Source organism: Pelodiscus sinensis, chromosome 18 (assembly GCF_049634645.1).
Source record: "Pelodiscus sinensis isolate JC-2024 chromosome 18, ASM4963464v1, whole genome shotgun sequence".
NCBI classification, from domain to species: Eukaryota; Metazoa; Chordata; order Testudines; family Trionychidae; genus Pelodiscus; species Pelodiscus sinensis.
In genome coordinates, this window is record NC_134728.1 from 5038174 (window position 1) to 5057133 (window position 18960).

At 45.7% G+C, this 18960-nt stretch overlaps 1 protein-coding gene across 1 annotated transcript in view; it reads left to right on the top strand.

The window, feature by feature from the left end:
• Positions 1 to 18322, top strand: part of OPRL1 (opioid related nociceptin receptor 1) — a 35908-nt gene extending 17586 nt beyond the window's left edge. Inside the window, exons 3-4 of the mRNA XM_075901017.1 lie at positions 12611 to 12966; positions 14827 to 18322. Coding sequence (XP_075757132.1) covers positions 12611 to 12966; positions 14827 to 15350 — 880 coding nt within the window. The 3' untranslated portion in view covers positions 15351 to 18322. The remainder of the gene's footprint in view (positions 1 to 12610; positions 12967 to 14826) is intronic.
• The last annotated feature ends 638 nt before the right edge of the window (positions 18323 to 18960 follow it).

Genomic DNA, 18960 nt, shown 5'->3' on the forward strand with positions numbered 1-18960 from the left:
CGAGGGCCACCAATTATGGTAAACAGCATCCTCTTCTCTTAACTTAAAGCAAAGTCAGGGTTTGGTTGTGCCAGAACAATGAGAGGTGCTGGGAATGTGACTGTTTCTCATAAAATGAAAAGGGAGGGGTCTGTTAGAAGGGACAGTTATACAGTATAATGGCCACAGGGGGGCAGCAAGGGGCCAGAGTTGGGGACCAGTAGGAGCTGTAACCCCATTGGGGCAGATGGGGGCAGGAGTGGAGAAAGGGACAGCGATCTACTGTATATTGGAGGGAGTTTGTCTGTGTATCTCTGTCCCACAGGTGAGAACATGCACCCGTTCCCCGACTGTGTTCATGGACAGGCACTTCTAACCTGTCTCTAAGTTGTTTGGGTGATAAAGGGCTGGAGTAACTCTCTGTCCCGCGCAACTAGCATCCTGAACCCCTCGTCCCCAACTCTACCCCAGAGCAATGATTCGAATGAAGAAAGATAAAACTCATTTCAGTTAAGGACCTGAGCAATGCTGGGTAACTGCTCTAGTAATGATAATAGTTGTTATCTGTATTACTGTACTATGGAGGAGGCCAGTCACGAGCAAGGGACCTACCGTGCTAGGTGCTGTACAAAAAAACCTCTCTTCCTTTTCACACTCAGCTGGAGTCATGTCAGAGGATCAGTGTTTTCCAGACTTCCTGGTCCAATGCTCCTCCATAGCTACTCTGTCCTACCCTGAACAGTCCATCCATAAAAACAATCCAGGCAGGTGGACTCACCTTCTTGCTGAGACTGCCATTGAGATTAGAAATGAATTCTTGTCTCCTAGACTGAGATTGCTCACTTATTTCACGTGGACCATGTAACGGTTGGACAGAGGATGGCGATTTTTGGTTACTGCTGACCTAGGGCTGCTCTGAACCATGGATCTCTGCAGCCATTTTCGAATTCAGCCTGGTTTCCAAATGTGATTAGTTTCAAAATGCATGCCAACACAAAAAATAAATCACACCTACCCATAGATCCGATTGGCCACATATTGGACAGTGTTCTGAGATCCTTCTTTAAATAGACTTGCTCTGAAGCAGAATAGCTCCAAATTGCACAGGGCTGCCTAGCCTTCTAGGCGTGCTGATTTAACAAGTTTATATGTTTCCCTATCAAGAGAGAAAAGAAACCAGTATCTTTCCCCCACAGATTTGAATAATACCCATCTGTCTGAGGTGAGCTAGAATCTTGAGCATCCACCTTCTCTCTTGGGCTGTGTCTACATTGGCACCTCTTTCCGTAAAAGGGATGCTAATGTAGACTTCGGAATTGCAAATTCCGCGGGGGATTTAAATATCCCCCGCGGCATTTGCATTTACATGGCTGCCGCTTTTTTCTGGCTTGGGGATAAGCCGGAGAAAAGCGCCAGTCTAGACGTGATTCTCTGGAAAATAAGCCCTTTTCCGGAGGATTTCTTATTCCTACTTGAAAGTAGCCGGAAAAAAGCAGCAGCCATGTAAATCCAAATGCCGCGGGGGATATTTAAATCCCCCGCGGATTTGCAATTGCGATCCGTCTCATTAGCATCCCTTTTCTGGAAAGGGGTGCCAATGTAGACACAGCTCTGAGGTAAGCGGTGCCCAGTTGGAGTGCAGTGCTTGTGCCAGTTGCAAGCCTGCCAGTACCCAGCCAGCAGACCCTGCACCTGGCATGGCATGAGCCAGCCACCCGCTGCCACCCAGCCCTCCCCCTCTTCCCAGGACCAGGCTGGCAGCTCCCAGGAGCCTGCCCGGGGCTGCAAGAGGTGAGCGCCCACCTAATCTAGTGCGGAGATCGTAGACATCATCGAGGTTTGTGGGGAGGCCTCCAATGTCCACAATCTCCACACTAGCCAAAGGAACACAGCCGTCTACACCCACATGGCTGCCAGCCTGGCCACCAGGGGCCACATGCAAACCCAGGAGCAGGTATGAATGAAAATCAAGTTGGTTCAGTGAGACCCCCCGACCCTGAGCCCTGAGCTTAGAACATAAGAACATAAGAACGGCCGTACTGGGTCAGACCAAAGGTCCATCTAGCCCAGTAGCCTGTCTGCCGATAGCGGCCAGCACCAGGTACCCCGGAGGGGATGGACCAAAGACAATGACCAAGCGATTTGTCTCGTGCCATCCATCTCCAGCCTTCCACAAACAGAGGCCAGGGACACCGTTCCTACTCCCCGGCTAACAGCATTCCATAGACCCAACCTCCATGAATTTATCTAACGTCTCTTTAAACTCTGTTCTAGTTCTAGCCTTCACAGCCTCCTGCAGCAAGGAGTTCCACAGGTTGACCATGTGCTGTGTGAAGAAGAACTTTCACTTACTAGTTTTAAACCTGCTTCCCATTCATTTCATTTGGTGTCCTCTAGTCCTTCTATTATGGGAACTAATGAAGAACTTTTCTTTATTCACCCTCTCTACACCACTCATGATTTTATAGACCACTATCATATCCCTCCTCAGTTTCCTCTTTTCTAAGCTGAAAAGTCCCAGTCTCTTTAGCCTTTCTTCATATGGGCCCTGTTCCAAACCCCTAATCATTGTAGTTGCCCTTTTCTGAACCCTTTTCCAAGGCCAAAATATCTTTTTAGAGGTGAGGAGACACAGCTGTACACAGTACTGAAGATATAGCGTACCATAGTTTTATACTTCCCCTCCTCCTTCTTCCCCTGGCTTCCCCCTTCCAGCTCCCTCCTCCCAGGTTTCCACCTCCCCTCTCCCACTCTCTCTCTTCCCCCTCCCACCTCCTTTTCCCAGTCTCCCCAGAGGTTAATTCCCCCCCCCCCCCAGTTTTGTTAAAGAGAGTTTCTACTTTTGAACACACGTGTCCTTTATTTTTTACATCAGGAAGGGGGGCTAGGGAGGGGTAAGTGGAAGGAGGTGAGGGAGGAATGGAGCACGAGCCCCTGACGGGGAGGACTGGGGTGGCTCTGCTGGATCCTCGGGGTGGAAGCTCTCCTGCAGGGCCTCCCGGATCCTGACAGCCCCCCAATTGACCTCCCTCTCCCCGGATGGCAGCCTGCGGCAAGTGCAGCTGGGCTGATGGCCGAGTGCTGTGATGTGCCAAGTGTGGGCAGTCAGGACACTCCAAGCCAGGACTGCTTTGCTGTCCCTCATCGAGGTAGACAAGCAAGCAGGGACCCCTGAGAACTGTCTGTCTGGGGTGGGGGTTGGGTCCCTTTAAGCACAGCCCTTGGCTAGCCTGAGGCATCAGCTCCACGCTCTTAAATCCTAACCTGATGCCCTGTCGGCATTGGTTCTGGCCAGCCTTAACTTCGGTTCAGGGTCCGCTCAGTGTGGACGTGATATTTCGAATTAGCAAAACACTAATTCGAATTAGTTTTTAGGTCTAGATGCACTAATTCGAATTAGCTTAGTTCGAATTAACTAATTCGAATTAAGTTAGTTCGAATTAGTGCTGTAGTGTAGACATACCCTAGGAGAGCTGACTCCTCTGCCCTGCAGCCCTTTTTATATATGGGCGTCCTCTGCCCTGATAGGCTGCTTCTTGCAGCCTTTCTCTGATTGGCTGCCTGCTGCACAACCTCTCCAGGGCTCCTTTTAACTCTTTCTCCACCAGTATGGGGCAGACACCCCCTTAGGGCTGCCCCTCAGGACTGCAGTACCTGTATATAGATCTAACATGCGAACTTTAGTTCAGGACCAGTTTGTCCAAAATAGGAGGTTTTGTTCAAATGCCAACATTAACTTTTAGATCAACTGAATTCTTATGTGAATTATTTCACTATTGACCAAGGGGTTGATCCAAAGGCCACTGAAGTCAATGAGAAGGTTGCGACTGAACTGTATGTGCTTTGAATCAAGCACCTAATATACAAGAATCCATGGAGAATTTATCCAGAACATCATGAATGGAACCAAAGGACAATGTATTTCAACCCCTCTCCCATTTCAAGTGTCACTCCTCATGCGTAGGGGAGACTCCTGGCCATTCAGCCTTGCTCAGTGTTGTCAGATTGGTCTCAGAAATGCAGCCATGGCACAGCACTACTGAGTGCCATTTGGCTGACTTTCAGGCCATATCTCTACTTACATGGAAGTATGAATTAAGATACACAACTCCAGCTACATTAATTGCATAGCAGGAGTTGATGTGCCTTAATTCGAACTTCATTGCTGTCTCCAGACTAGGAGATTGATGGAAGCAAACGCTCCCACTGACTTTCCTTACTCCTCCTGATTCAAGGAGTACCAGCATCGCTGGAAGCACCTTCAGCATTCGATTTAGCGGGTCTTTACTAGACCCACTAAATCGAACTCCGGAAGGTTGATCACTGTAGCATCGAACTTCTGGGAAGTGAATACGTGGCCTACGTCTGCAGAAAGAATGGCTCTGTGGGGGGGAAGAAAGCTGCCTTTGTGATAAATGATTAGAGCCTGCCTTTTGTTTACCAGGGAGCTAATGAAGTGCAGCTAGAAATAATAATAGGCTTTGTTTAGTTATTTCTGTTCTGCTACTGGCTGAGCGAGCTGCTGTCTTCTGAGCTGTTTACTGCCTTGCAGATAGCTCATCAGGTACAACTCAGAGCGGTGCTATCCCACCTGGACAATGTGCACTAAAGTCCTGGTATAGACCAGTTTTTCAAAAGCTGTAATTTGTGCCTTCTCAGTTGGTAATGGCCCAATTTGCCACTGGCCTGGACACGCTTGCTGAATCCGTACATTGTGTGACATGCTGGTGACATTCAGGACCAGTCCTTCCAAAATTGGAGGTTTTGTTCATACGCCAACATTAAGTTTTAGATCAACTGAATTCTGCCTTTGGGAGTGCCAAGGAAGGCTTCCAGCTTTCTGGTTGTGTGTGTGTGTTGTTCATGGAGTTCCCTTGGCTCATGTGTTATGGAGCGTGGTAGGGGGTTACGTCAGCTGGTTGTCAAATCTCCACCCTAACAATGCATACATTGCCCATTGGGATAGTGGGGCTGTCCACCATGAATATATTAGCATGATAATCAGTGACCGTAGTTTTCAATGATTGAAAAAACCCCAGATTCTCCAATAAAAACATAAAAAACCCATTTTCCCACCGTTAAAATTAAATCTGAAAGCCCCCGTCGCCCCTCCCGCCCCCCGCCTAGAGTCCTGGAGTCTGCAACCTGAGCCCCACCGCCCGCGGCTGAAGTATCGATTTCTCATAATCCTTTGCGTGCACTGGTGGTGCAGGGTTCTACTGGAGAGGGCTTTATTTTTTTCCACAAAATGTAGAACTTAAAGATTCTTTGTAAAAAAGCAAAACGTGTGGTTCTGTGTGGCCAGTGGCTTCCTAGGGCCTGTGAGGGTGAGCCCCAAAGCCAAAGAATGTCTGGGTCAGCTGTGAGATATGGCACCCCCTGAGATGGCGCGCTCAATATTTCCAGCCCACTTTGGCAAACTCAGGTAGTGCTGAGTAGGTCAGATGAGAGCTGAATAGGTGGTGGTGGTGGTGGGGGATCTTACCCAAACGGAGTCACATCAGTACCTTGCTGGTTCCTGTGTTTGGGCTGTGGATGACCCCTACTGGCCTCTGTCTGTAAGCACTGCCCAGAGGGGGGCACATTGAGGGCCCCCATGACAGTGACCGAACCGGTTCTACCGGTTAAGGGAAGAGATGGAACAAAGGAAGTGAGTGTTGGGAGAAGGGTCAGTTGCTGGCTGGAAAACATGAAGGGAACAACCTAAGCGGAGGACTGGAGGTCTAAAGGGGGGTGATGGACCCCCTAACCGCAGGGGTCTGAGGCATCCTGGCCTTGACTCCTGTAACCACATCACGTCTATGCTGTACTGTATCCTGGAGAAGCAATAAATCCTCTCTAATCTATTGGCTGGTGGAGTCTGTTCTTGCTGCTACAGGGGTGCAGGATCGAGGGGAACCGCGACGCGCCATCACAAAGTCCCACAAATTGTTCAAAACTCCCCGGTGACTGACTCTTAAGATCAGCCCCTTCTTAACACCATGAAAGATTAATTTAATCCATTGTTAGGTGGAGGATGACTTATTCCATAGGTAGTATCTGTGTGGGTTTCTTCCTCTGTCATTGCCGGGCATACACTAGAAAAGCTGATAAGGTTCCAACCAAAATTGCTTTGATGATGGGAGACTATTAATTCATAAGAACATAAGAACGGCCATACTGGGTCAGACCAAAGGTCCATCCAGCCCAGTATCCTGTCTGCTGACAGTGCCAATACCAGATGCCTGAGAGGGGAGTGAACAGAACAGGAATCATGTGATCCATCCCCTGTCATCCATTTTCAGCCTCTGACAAACAGAGGCTAGGGACACCATTCCTACGCATCCTGGCTAATAGCCGTTGATGGACCTAATCCCCATGAATGTATCTATTTCTTTTTTGAACCTTGTTAAAGTCCTGGTCTTCACAACATCCTCTGGCAAGGAGTTCCACAGGTTGACTGTGCGCTGCGTGAAGAAAAACTTCCTTGTGTTTGTTTAAAACTGCTACCTATTTTATTTGATGACCCCTAGTTCATATGTTATGGAAATTTAGAGGCTCATTTCACTAGAGTTCAAAACACTATTTTAAAATTTTGTCTTTATTATGATTATTGTTGCTTTTATAACAGTCAAAAATGAAAAAGCCAGAGCCTTTTGGGGCATTTCAACTTTTCTGAGCTATCAGACAGTGTAATTAGTCCCATAGAAATGACCTGAAAGAAGTTTGAAGCAGAAATAAATACCAAAACTCTGTTTTCTTTTTGCTTTTTCTGATACTTGAGGTTCTGCAAGTGACATTCCTCTCCACGGAAATCTATTTGTTACTACAAATTACTGGAACATGTTCCTGCTTTTAAAACACTTTATTTATGTCATTATACCCCACGGTTACATTTTTTTTCTAAATAAAAAGACTTTGTATAACCTCTTTTTCAGCGTTCGGGTGCAGCGTCAGTAATTTAGATGCATGCACAGGTTCCTATTAAACAACCCACTAAATAATGAGGAGTTGATCAGGGAGCAGTTGAGCTTGAAGAGCCAATTATGTCCTATTTGAGGTTGGCAAGGGGCTGCACATCTCCCAGCATTTTCCAATTAATGTTTACAGCCAGAAAAAAAAGCCATGTAAGTTATTTTTCATGCCCCTTGCAAGTGTTCAAAGCCTTCACATTCTATCGATCGATATTGGTGAAAGACACACAGCTGTGGCTTTTTAATGTCCCCTTCACTGGGGCAAAGAAATCTCAGCGGGGTCACTGTGTTAGCCTGTAACTTTAGAAACGCGTGGTCCCGTGGCCCTTTGGAGACCAACCAAAATATAGAGAATCAGGAGCTTTCAAGCGGACAGACGGACGTCCTCATGAATTTGTTGATCTCTTAGACTATCCTGTGAAGAACTCAAAATTCTACTTTTTAGTGCAAGATCAGCGAGTGCAAGAAGCCATTGGCTCCTGATTGTGGTGTCATGTGCACCTCCATGTACTTGTCCTGGTCTGGGAGGAGGCCAAGTGGCTTCACTACACTGGAAACAGATGGGTTAACAGTCCAGCATAGTCCTGCTTCAGGGCAGGCCCACCATAGTTCAGGCCAAAGAACAGTCCTACCAGTGACAGCTCTGGCTGACATTGGGTCTGTGGGGATCCTGGCCACAACCTGCTGCCCAGTTCACCTCCATTTCCTCAGCCGGACACGGATCGCCTATCCTGGGCTACTTCCCATTTCCCCCTGTGGGTCTACCTGGTTTGTTCCCTGTTCCTCTGGGTCTGCAGGGAATGAAGACTACGGCAGGGTTTCATCAGCTTAGGATCTGGGGATATCAGTTCTAACAGTCCAGGACAGTCTTCTAGGTCTCCCAGCAGTCCCGGTGGTCCTGGCCAGTGTTGTGGGTCTACCAGTGGTCCTGGCATTCCTGGCCAGTCTTCTGAGTCTGCCAGTAGTCCTGGCGGTATTGAGCAGCCTTCTGGGCTTGCTAGTGGTCCTGGAGGGCCCGGCCAGTTCTCCTCTCCTTCGCGGTGTGGCCGAGCCTCCCCCCTTTGGAGTCTGAACATGGCATCTGGCTTCCTCTGTGACTGAGCTCCTAGCGTTATACTTCTGGCCTCAACCCTCTGTTTCCTGTGGGCGGGGCTGGGTTGCTTTGGCCCTGCCGACCGGGGTGTCTTGGGGAGTTCTTCTCCTTCCAGGCCAAGCTGCCTCACTACACTCCTAATCAAATATCCCCTGATGCAATCCGTCAGTGAGACATCATAAGACAGTCTGAACGAGGCAGGGTCACGTGCTAACGGCATGTGCACAGATACAGATAGATGAGTATAAAAGTAGGACATTCAGCTGTGTAGACTAACACCATCAAGATTCGGAGCCTCCAAGGCAATGATCAATTGGAGAGCTCAGACAGAGACCTCAGAGCCTCTAGAGACAGGCAAATCCAAAGTCCTCATTTCTAGTATTTCCCGAGATTTGTGGATGACTGAGGTTGTGCAGTATTGTACCTATGCTTTGCAAACACTCAAGTGTGTTGGGAGATGAATGGCTGAATCCACAATGAAGAATGAATGAAAATACAATGTACTTGACTTCTAGCTTCATATGCTTTGCTGTACACATTCCTCTATCCCCCTCGTCAGCATAGAGTCTGGTAGCTTTCCAATAGTGCCTCAGGGTATGTCTAGAATGCATCCCTCTGTCGGCAGAGGGATGCAGATTAGGCAGGTTGACATTGCAAATGAGGCAGGGATTTAAATATCCTGTGCCTAATTTACATAAAAATGGCTGCCACGTTTTGCTGACTCATCACTGTGTTGGCAAAAAGCGGCAGACTAGAGGGGGAATCTGTCGAGAAAGAAAGCCTTTCTCGACAGATCCCCCTCTAGATTGCCGCTTTTTGCTGACAAAGTGCTGAGTTGGCAAAACACGGCGGCCATTTTTTATTTAAATGAGGCGCGGGATATTTAAATCCCTGCCTCATTTGCAATGTCGACCTGCCTAAACTGCATCCCTCTGCTCAGAGGAGCTTCACCTTTCACTCAAGGTGTCAGCTACCATCATTGTATTGGTGCTTTAGGCCCCAATCAGTCCAGGTCAATAGTAACTGGGGGTACGTCTACATTGCGCAGCTATTTTGGGATCCCGCAAGTATCCCGAAATAGCTATTCTGCCTCTACTGAAGCAGCCTGTTATTTCGAAATAGATTTTGAAATAACGATGGCTTATTCTGACGTCCCAATAACCCTCATTCCCCGAGGGTTATGGGGCATTTCAGAATAGTGAGTTATTTCAAAATTTGGTGCTATGTAGACAGCGCCAAATGATGAAATAAGCTGTTTCAAAATAACTCGAAATAAGCTACGCAAATTGTGTAGTTTATTTCAAGTGAAAGATGCTCTGCAGATGTCCCCTAAGGGTATGTCTACACTACATGGTACCATCGACGGAGCCATGTAGATGAGCTCTGTAGACATAGAAAAATGAAGCGGTGATTTAAATAATCGCCGCTTCATTTACATCAAAATGGCTGCCGTGCTGTGCCGATCAGCTGTTTGTCGGTACAGCGCGGTAGTCGGGATGCTCAGTGGTCGACATCAAAAGCCTTTGTCGACTGCCCCGTCATGCCTCGTGGGATGAGGTTTACCGGGATAGTCGACAAAGGCTTTTGATGTCGACCGCTGAGCGTCCCGACTAGCGCGCTGAGCCAACAAACAGCTGATCGGCACAGCACGGCAGCCATTTTGATGTAAATGAAGTGGCGATTATTTAAATCACCGCTTCATTTTGCTATGTCTACAAAGCTCATCTACATGGCTCCATCGACGGCACCATGTAGACGTACCCTAAGTGACTGATGACTGACTGCCTGTGTGAAATGGGGGGTGGACTCAGCGCCATGGTCAGAGTCCATTTTGTAGCTGAGGTTAAATGATACCTCTATGGGCAGTGAAGTCTTAATGGCTGTCTCCCAGCCCCACGCTACAGCTGACATTCTAGCTTTCTCACTGTCCCCATAGCTAATCAGGGAGGTGCCAAAGGCAGCCCCACAGTTATGATTAATTTTCACGTAACGCAGAAGGAGTGCCCCTGTCCTTATAGATGAAAAAGAAAATCCATTTATCCACCTCAAAATTACAGTGCTTGCTCTTTAACAGATCTAAACATGCTCCAAAATAAAAAGAAAACAAATCACTATGCCTTTCAAAACCAATTTCCATTAGAGCTGCTACTGTCTCAGTTTGCCCCAAATTATCACTTTTTAGGGGGAAGCTGTCCTGGGAAATCCTGTAAGTCTTCCCAGGACTTTTAAAGCACCATAAATGGGAAGGTCAGAGGACCACGACAACCCTATTTTTAGATGTGGGAGGGCCATGCCCCCCATTTTTAACCAAAAAAAAGCATAAGCACAGAATTCATGTCCCCCGCAGATTTTTTCCCCAGCAGAATAATAGATTCTGTCAGTGAGGTGCTGCAATTACATCTTTTGCCCACTGGTGATTACTGTGGCACTGCAAGAGAGGGCAGACGGCTCACCACCAGGGCAGTCAGATGCAGAGAGGGAGGGGTCAGACTCGCCTTGCCCTTCTCCCCAGTTCTACAAATGTTCCAGCGTCCTTGCTTAAAAGTCCTGGGTTTTGTTCGTTATGTGATCTCTGGCTTCTCCACTCCCAACTGATCACAGCAAATGAACAGCTGAAGGCTTGGTGATTTCTGATTTCCACAACATTTTTTAAAAAAATACAGTGCTGTGAATACTGAGTGCGCACGCGCGCGCGCACACACACACACACACACACACACACACACGCTAACAAGAATTAGCAGCACTAATTTCCAAAATTCTCCACATATTCATATTCTTCTCTTTCTAGAAGAGGTTGCCAAGGTTTTTATTTTATTTTTAATTCCTCTGTCAAGTTTTAAATGCCAACAGATGAGAGAGGTTTATTTCCAGAATGTCATCTGCTTTAAAAAGACCTCTGTAGTCATAAACATGATTAGACATTGATGAGTAGAAAATGCAAACATAAAGCCAACATCTGACAATCTGATGTTTGTGTTTGGTAACAAACTGTCCACAGACCACACTTATGCCAAGTTGGGTATTTGTAGGCTATTAAACCACAAGTAAGCAGTATTTTGAGTTATTATCTTTCATAGTAGGTATGCATTGAATAGAGTGTTTGGAGATGTCAAACGAGTCCAAAATTGCTAAAGAAATCAAAAGCTCAGATAGTTACAATTAAACCTGTACAGAACAAGATGCCTCTTATTGAGACAACCTTCTGTCTTGAGAGATTGCTCTCAAAGTATCCCCAAACATGTTAAGTACAATTTACTGCACCCTCGCTAGGAAGCCATCTTTATGAAACAATTGATTTTCCTGGGTCCTTAGCTAGTTGTGACTCACTATTACTTCAGCCCTGAGTACATTTTTACAGAGAAATCATACATTTGAAAAGAGATTGAAAATGGAGCTGTTGAACGCAACACATTATGGCTATGTCTACATTACACTGTTCTTTCAGAAAAAGCTACGCAATTTGCATCACTTTTTCAGCTTCTTTTTTCAGAATAGGCTTTTCCGACATTTGGCCCATCTACACTGGGCCAAATGTCAGAAAAAAACCCTTTTTCGGTACATCCCTTCTTTCTTTCAAGGTTTGCACTTTTCAGAAGTGCTGAAAAAGCACATCTGCTCTTTCAGAAGAGCATATGCGTTCCCTGGACATGGCAGCATTTTTCTGGAATACCTCTGGTATCACAGGAAAACTCAGTAGTGTAGACATATAGCCTATGTGCCTAGGTTAAAACATTTTTAGGTCTGATCTTGCTTTTCCATGAAGTTCATGGAAATTTGGGCATTGTCTTCAGTAATCAATATTTGCGTGCTCAATCCCCAACAAAGCACATTTCTTCACTACTTTCAATACTAATTCCTTAGATGAGGAAAATGGATTTTTGAAAATGTTATTGACTTTGATCTTTTATATTTATACATTTTGCGCTACATTTAGCCAGGGGAGACAATGAAAACAGGTCAATTTCATCCCTAGGCTCTCTCGTCCTAAAACAATGGCATCCTTGGCTTGCAAGCATGGCCGGAATGTATGTCTTCTCCTTTCGATCCGATGTTGTACTGAAACTGAAAAATCTAGAAGTGTGTTCCGCTCTGCTTGGGAGTAGCCATCAGACCTTAAGGAGGGCTGGGAAGGATGCAAGAAGGGAATCGTGGTTTTTTGGGAAGGAATCATAGAATCATAGAATCATAGAATAATAGGACTGGAAGGGACCTCGAGAGGTCATCGAGTCCAGCCCCCCACCCTCAAGGCAGGATCAAGCTCCGTCTACACCATCCCTGAGTTAATTTAAAACGCCTTTTCAAACCTCCCACTACCTCCTGCTGAGGTTTTAGGTATGTCTTGATCGTAGGATGGATCTAAATGGGCAGTCCTGCTGACGCCAGCTGGAATCCAAACACGCACAGGGCTCTGCCTATGTGGATTTTATTGCAGGATCCAGGCCACAATTTATAAATGGCCTTGTGTTGCTTCTGGAAGAAAGGTGCCATGTAAGTGTCCCTGACTGCCAGTGCTAGTCCTGTCACAACCAATGGAACTGGGAATCACGTGGAATTGTGTCTATTAATCTTTTCTTTGTTTTAGATTCACCAAGATGAAGACAGCCACCAACATTTACATCTTTAATCTTGCCCTGGCCGATACCCTGTGCTTGATTACCTTGCCCTTCCAGGGTACGGACACGTTCCTTGGGTTCTGGCCCTTTGGAAACGCCCTCTGCAAGATCGCCATCTCCATCGACTACTACAACATGTTCACCAGCACTTTCACCCTGACGATGATGAGCGTGGATCGCTACATTGCCATCTGCCACCCCATCAAAGCGCTGGATATCCGCACCCCGCACAAGGCCAAAGTGGTCAACATCTGCATTTGGGCCTTGGCTTCAGTCTTTGGAATCCCAGCTATGGTGATGGGCTCAGCTGAGAATGAAAATAATGGTCAGTAAAAATGAATTACCAGGGGATAGTCTCCAAAGCAGATTCTGCATCCATGCAATATGTGTACAGGGTTCCAATGCCACTAGCCCATTAAGTCTGCTGTTGTGACATTCCTTCCATCATGGGCTTGCAAGCAGGTTTTGAACCATAACCTTCATCTCCACAATATAGATTTTTGTTAATTGAGATAAAGCAGTAGGTCCATTGGCTGGTTGCTATAGTAGGCTTTTATCCTCTGGTGATGTGAACGCTGCACGTGGATAGAGAAAATCATCCTTTCTTACCCCAGTTTGCAATCTGAAGCATGAGATTTGATTACCCCAATGTCTATTAATCAGTTCATATGCATGTGTTATCCTCATGCGTGCAAGAGTCCCTCATACAATTTTACAGTGAGAGTCCTTTTAAAAAAAGTGTTAATTATGTATGGATACGCTATGGTCACATTAATTCACTGGCAACTCAGCTGTTGGATCCTGAAAAATCAAAAAATGTAACCACCATCTCTAAGTAATCACTACTGATAGAGACTCCAGCCATGCATACACTACTCGCTAAATTGGCACTGCTGCGATTGATGCACTGGTGTCGATTAAGTGGGTCTGGTGAATACCCACTAAGTTGATGGAAGAGCACGCTCCCATCAAAGTTTGTAATCCATCTCCTGTGAGAAGGAGAAGCTATGTTGACGGAAGTGTGTGAACGCTGCTGTAAATTGACCTAAATTATGTTAATTTCAGTTATGTAACTTGTGTAACGGAACTAGTGCAACTTAGATCGACTTACAGCATCAGTGTAGATCAGGCCTCAGAAATGTAGCACCTTTAGCTCTGTCTTCCTGGCCAATTTCTTTAGAATCTTTCCTTTTTTGGAAATTCTGAAAATCCTGCTGGTTCCTCCCATCTTAACCCCTCTTTCTCTGCAAGGTGTTCTATCCCAGCCCCTAATTTTCTATTTGAAGAGGGCTGTGGGATCCAGGATCCCTTCAAAGCCCATTGATTTTGCTGGTCAGTATTCACAAAAGCACTCAACCTTTGAAAAATCTTAGCAACCAGCAGTGGTCATGTCCACATTGTTGAAGCCATAACAATTCCTGAGCCAGGGAAGTTAATCCTGATCTTGGCACCCAGAACAGGGTTTTTTTTTCTATAAACAGAGAAATAAAACCATTAATCTGGCCCTTGCCTAGTTCCGTTTCAAGTAGTCTGATAACAACGACAAGAGCATGATCTTCTCAAATTTGCCTACAAGCCTCAAGGGACCAATGAGATTTTCTGACTGCTCGCCAAGCTCAACATGAGACCGAATACACTGAGTGGCCATGGTTTTAACTTTCACTTAATACCACGCTTAGCATGCAACACAATGTATCAGCACAATTTTTGGAATTAAGACGACGACTGTGCCATTAAGTGCCATGAATCATATTTCATGACCTTCTGGTGGATGAAGTCGGACCTATGACCTTGAATGGTCCCTTTAGAATGTGTGTCCATGGCTTATGCTCAGCTATCGAGTCAATCTCTTATCTGTCTGTGACACCGTAAGAACCTTTCCCAGACCTGAAGAAGAGTTCTGTCTAGCTCAAAAGCTTGTCCCTAACACCAATGCAACTTGGGCCAATAAAACATATTATCTCCACCTCTGTTTTCCCTCCCATCTTTTGTCTGCTTAGATTGTAAACTCATAGGGGCAGAGCTGACTCCTACTCTGTGTTTTGTACAGTGCCGAGCACAATGAGTCTCTGAGTTCTGTTGAGCACTGACGAAATAAAGGAAATAAGCCGCAAGAGTGATTGCAAGCGAATTATCAGATGTGCAGATGGTTCTCAATACACTTTGTTATTTCTTTTCTTTGCAGAGATTGATTGCCTAATTAAGCTGCCTACACCTGTGGATTACTGGGATCCAGTCTTTGGCGTTTGTGTCTTTCTCTTCTCCTTCATGATCCCTGTGTTGATCATCACCATTTGCTACAGCCTCATGATCCGGCGTCTTAAGAATGTCCGCGTCCTGTCGGGCTCCAAGGAGAAGGATCGGAACCTGCGCCGTATCACTCGAATGGTCTTGGTGGTGGTTGCTGTCTTCATTATTTGCTGGACCCCCATTCAGATTTTCGTGTTAGTCCAGTGCCTGGGCGCCAAGGCTGAGAGCGAGCTCGAGTTAGCCATCTCCTGCTTCTGCACTGCCCTGGGCTATGCCAACAGCAGCTTGAACCCTGTCCTCTATGCCTTCTTGGATGAGAACTTCAAGACATGCTTCAGAAAGTTCTGCTTCCCCACTGCCTTCAGAACGGAGCTCCAGATGTCCAACCGGATGTGCAGCATCGCAAAGGATGTGGTTTATGCCTGCAAGAACTCAGAGGGGACTAACAATCCCGCATGACTAGGCATGGAACTGCCCATGGTGCCTGTCAGCCAGCAAAGCCCAACGACCCCCACCTCAGAGCTAACTCAGATCACAGCTGTGTAACAGGAGCTTTCTGACCCAGCATTGGAGACTGGACTCCTCGGAGGCCATCTGGGGTCTGGGCAAATTAAAGAACTGCAAGAGCATGCAGATAAGTGAGCCATTTGACATCTTTCTAATTGCACCATTCTCCCAGTTAAGTACTATATTTCAACTTAACCCCCCCTGAAGTCTTATGAGCCACTAATGTCATGCACTTTGCATACGGTTCTAAAGAATTCAGGCATTCAAGAGTCAAACTCAGACTTCGCTCTTGAGGGTTCTTTTGCCGTCGAGGCTGGAAAGCAGACAGAATGCTAAACAACTTTCCTTGCCTGAGTTATTTCAGTGGATCATCAAATACTATGGGTTGCCGTGTGCTGGGGTATGAATTTTATTCCAGCCACGTCTCTCTGAAATGAGGCTTCGCTGATGCCAAGGGGAGGAAGAGCAGTGAAACAAAACAAAGATCATTTCCAGAATTACTTATGATGGGTTGTTTGTGCGTGTGGGGGTGGGGAGAGTTTAGACACGCCAACCAGAGAAGAAAGAAGATTAGACAGCGACACTACATGGCTGGATAGCTCAACTCGCAGCCACTCCAGGGGAAGTGGGCAGCTAGCACTGAAGGAACGCACAAAATCAAATCCTACCCTGCAGAGGTGCAGGGCAGGGCATATTGAGGGGTGTGACAGGACTAAAAAATGACAACCAGCTCAGAAGGGGTGGAAGGTGAGACAAATCAAACCAATGTCAATTCAGAGGAAAGAGCTGCGATTGCTTTTTCTATATTTTCATTGTAACAATGGATTGCACTTTGTGTGTGGGTGTTTGTGTAGGTGTGTCTATGCTCTCATATCAATATAAATATAGAATTAATATTTCAACTTGCCAGACATTTCCCAGAGACAGTTCCCGATGGAGTCGAGATGAAAGGTGACATCGATGGAGCGGCTTCAGATGAGAAGACGTTTCAAGTTATTTATTGTGATGGCTGTCCTGAAGAAAGCCCTGCTATTTTGACAGAAAGACAGCTGAAAATGCACCAGGTTCTTCTGTTCTCCTCCCTCCTGCTCTCTGTAGTATGGACAAACAGTTCTATAAGCCGACTGGCTGAATGGGGTGGCAGACTGAATTCTGGAAGATGGAGCCTTCTGGGCATACTCCTCCAATCAGTTCATGGGTCCCACTATCCAGTTGTGCATTGATTTTGTATCACAACAGACAGGTGACCTAAGAACATAAGAACGGCCATACTGGGTCAGACCAAAGGTCCATCTAGCCCAGTAGCCTGTCTGCCGACAGTGGCCAGCACCAAGTGCCCTGGAGGGGGTGGACCGAAGATATTGATCAAGCGATTTGTCTCGTGCCATCCGTCTCCAGCCTCAAACAGAGGCTAGGGACCTCAAGTGAAATCATCTGCCCTGTTGCGTCATTCAAAAATTAATAAATAAATTAATTCTATATTTATGAGGAATAAACCACTCGGCTCTCCCTCCACGGTGCCTGTGAAAGTGGAACCTTTTCCTTCTGTAGCACTAGAGATCAGGAGACTCTTGGGAGGAGCAGGGAGAAGGCCAAAAGCTTCCTGACTGGCTGAAAGCAATGGGGCTTTTTTAAAAAGTTTGAGATGGGCAGTGGTAGGCTCCAAAGGAAAGAGGCAGTAATTCTTGCACTTCATCCCGATTGTACAGATTTCCGTGTGCTCTGTTCTGCAAAATGATGTATTTTTAATGTGTTGATATGCTGACATTTTGATGCTGCGCTGTTCTTTATATATGCTGGATGAGAACAGTGTTATCTTTCTATGTAAAATGTTTCTCTCTTGGCAAGGCTTGGAGTACAATTAAAATTCCTAAGTCACGCACCTAGGAACCAGACCAGTTGTAAACTATGTGAAATTGTGCATGGGCTAGGATCCAGAAGGAATCTCTAGCGTTTGTCATGGGATGTAAAGGGACTCAGTAGAAAACTTGAAATTATTATTTTCTGTTAAGAATTGAGGGGGGGGAAACGACAGGCCCAGAAAGTATTTTGCAATGCTACTCCCCAAACAATTGCACTAGCAATGAGGGTTGATGTGATTACCCAGGATAAAATATGAAGCATGCAGAGGAGTAACACATTAAAACAACATATCTTAAAGCCATTGCTGGCAATTTACATTCATACCTTTGGAAGATAAAAGTAAGTTTTCTTTTGTGTTGTCTTTTTAATGCATGTAATAACAATACTACTATTCATTGAGGAATCTTGACTTTTCGTAACCATTGGCCATCGCCTCCATTGACATGGTCACGACATGTACACAACGTGTAAAGAGATTGAAATGGATGCACAATCAGAAGTGTTATGCAAGGACCTAGCCAAAGGAGATTTTTGACAGCAGAGGGTTCAGTTAGTGCCTGATAAAAGGGTCCCAATGAACTCCTTTTATAGTTCTTGGTGGGATTATTAATTATTTTTATGGAGCTTTTTAAAGAACAACTCTGTGGTTCCTTCGATCATTTAAGATGACACACACAGATGTATGTATTTATGTTAAAAGTTAGGTGGCTTTTTTAAATAGAAATGCATTTGTTATCTTAGCCGATGCGCAACAATCCTACGGAAACAACGTACTCAGTAAATGTCTGCCTACTTAGCTTTTGGATGATTTGTGGCCTTTGCTGTGAGTGTGTTATGCGTTCTGATTGATGCTTGATGGAATTTACTCAAAGAAGAGCAACTCTGATGACTATAGAAGCTTTATGGTACGGTGCCTCTGGAAAGAAAGGACTGGCTGAAATGCAAGCTTGTTAGTTGTCTTCTGAAATGGTTGTGCTGGTATAATTGAGCTTATGACTATTGCAATATAAATGGCATTTTCCTGTGTGGTTACTCGTGCTTTAATAAAGGAAAATAAACTCCTGCACTTGGAACGATGTAGAATGTGATGGCTTAATTCTGCGACCTGCCTGGTTGATGCCACAGTGAAACTACTGGACTATTTGCACTTTAACACATCAGTTTATTTATAGGATAGTAGCCATTTGTGAGTCAATCCCAGTCAGTAATATTAATGCCCGTGGAAGTCAATGAGAGTTTTTTGATGCTGTCTTCACTTGACGCAAGGCAACCTAGATACAGCTAAAATAGAAATGATCAAAAATAGGCAGCAAGATGAGAATAGTCCAACTGCATTTGTTCCTTAAATTCATCAGGAAGAGACTGATCCAAAACCTGTTGAAGCCAACGGAAAGGATCTCATGAACCGGGATCTAGCCCATAGTGGGCAATTAGGGAAAGGATCCACCACTGCTGATCAGTCGATGGCCATGTTTTACGCCAAATAATCCCAGCTACTAAAATTTAGCCAACTTCTTCTGGCTCTTGTGCTGTTAAAAGTAGCCCTATTGTCACTGTCCTAGCTGCAGGAGGGAAGGTTAATATTTTGGAGGTGGGAAAGAAGGATCATTTGGTAGGACATGAAATAGAGCGCAGTGTCTGCTCTCAGAAATATGATCAATATTCTTCTCAAGCCAAGGAAATGCTACGATTGGGGGGG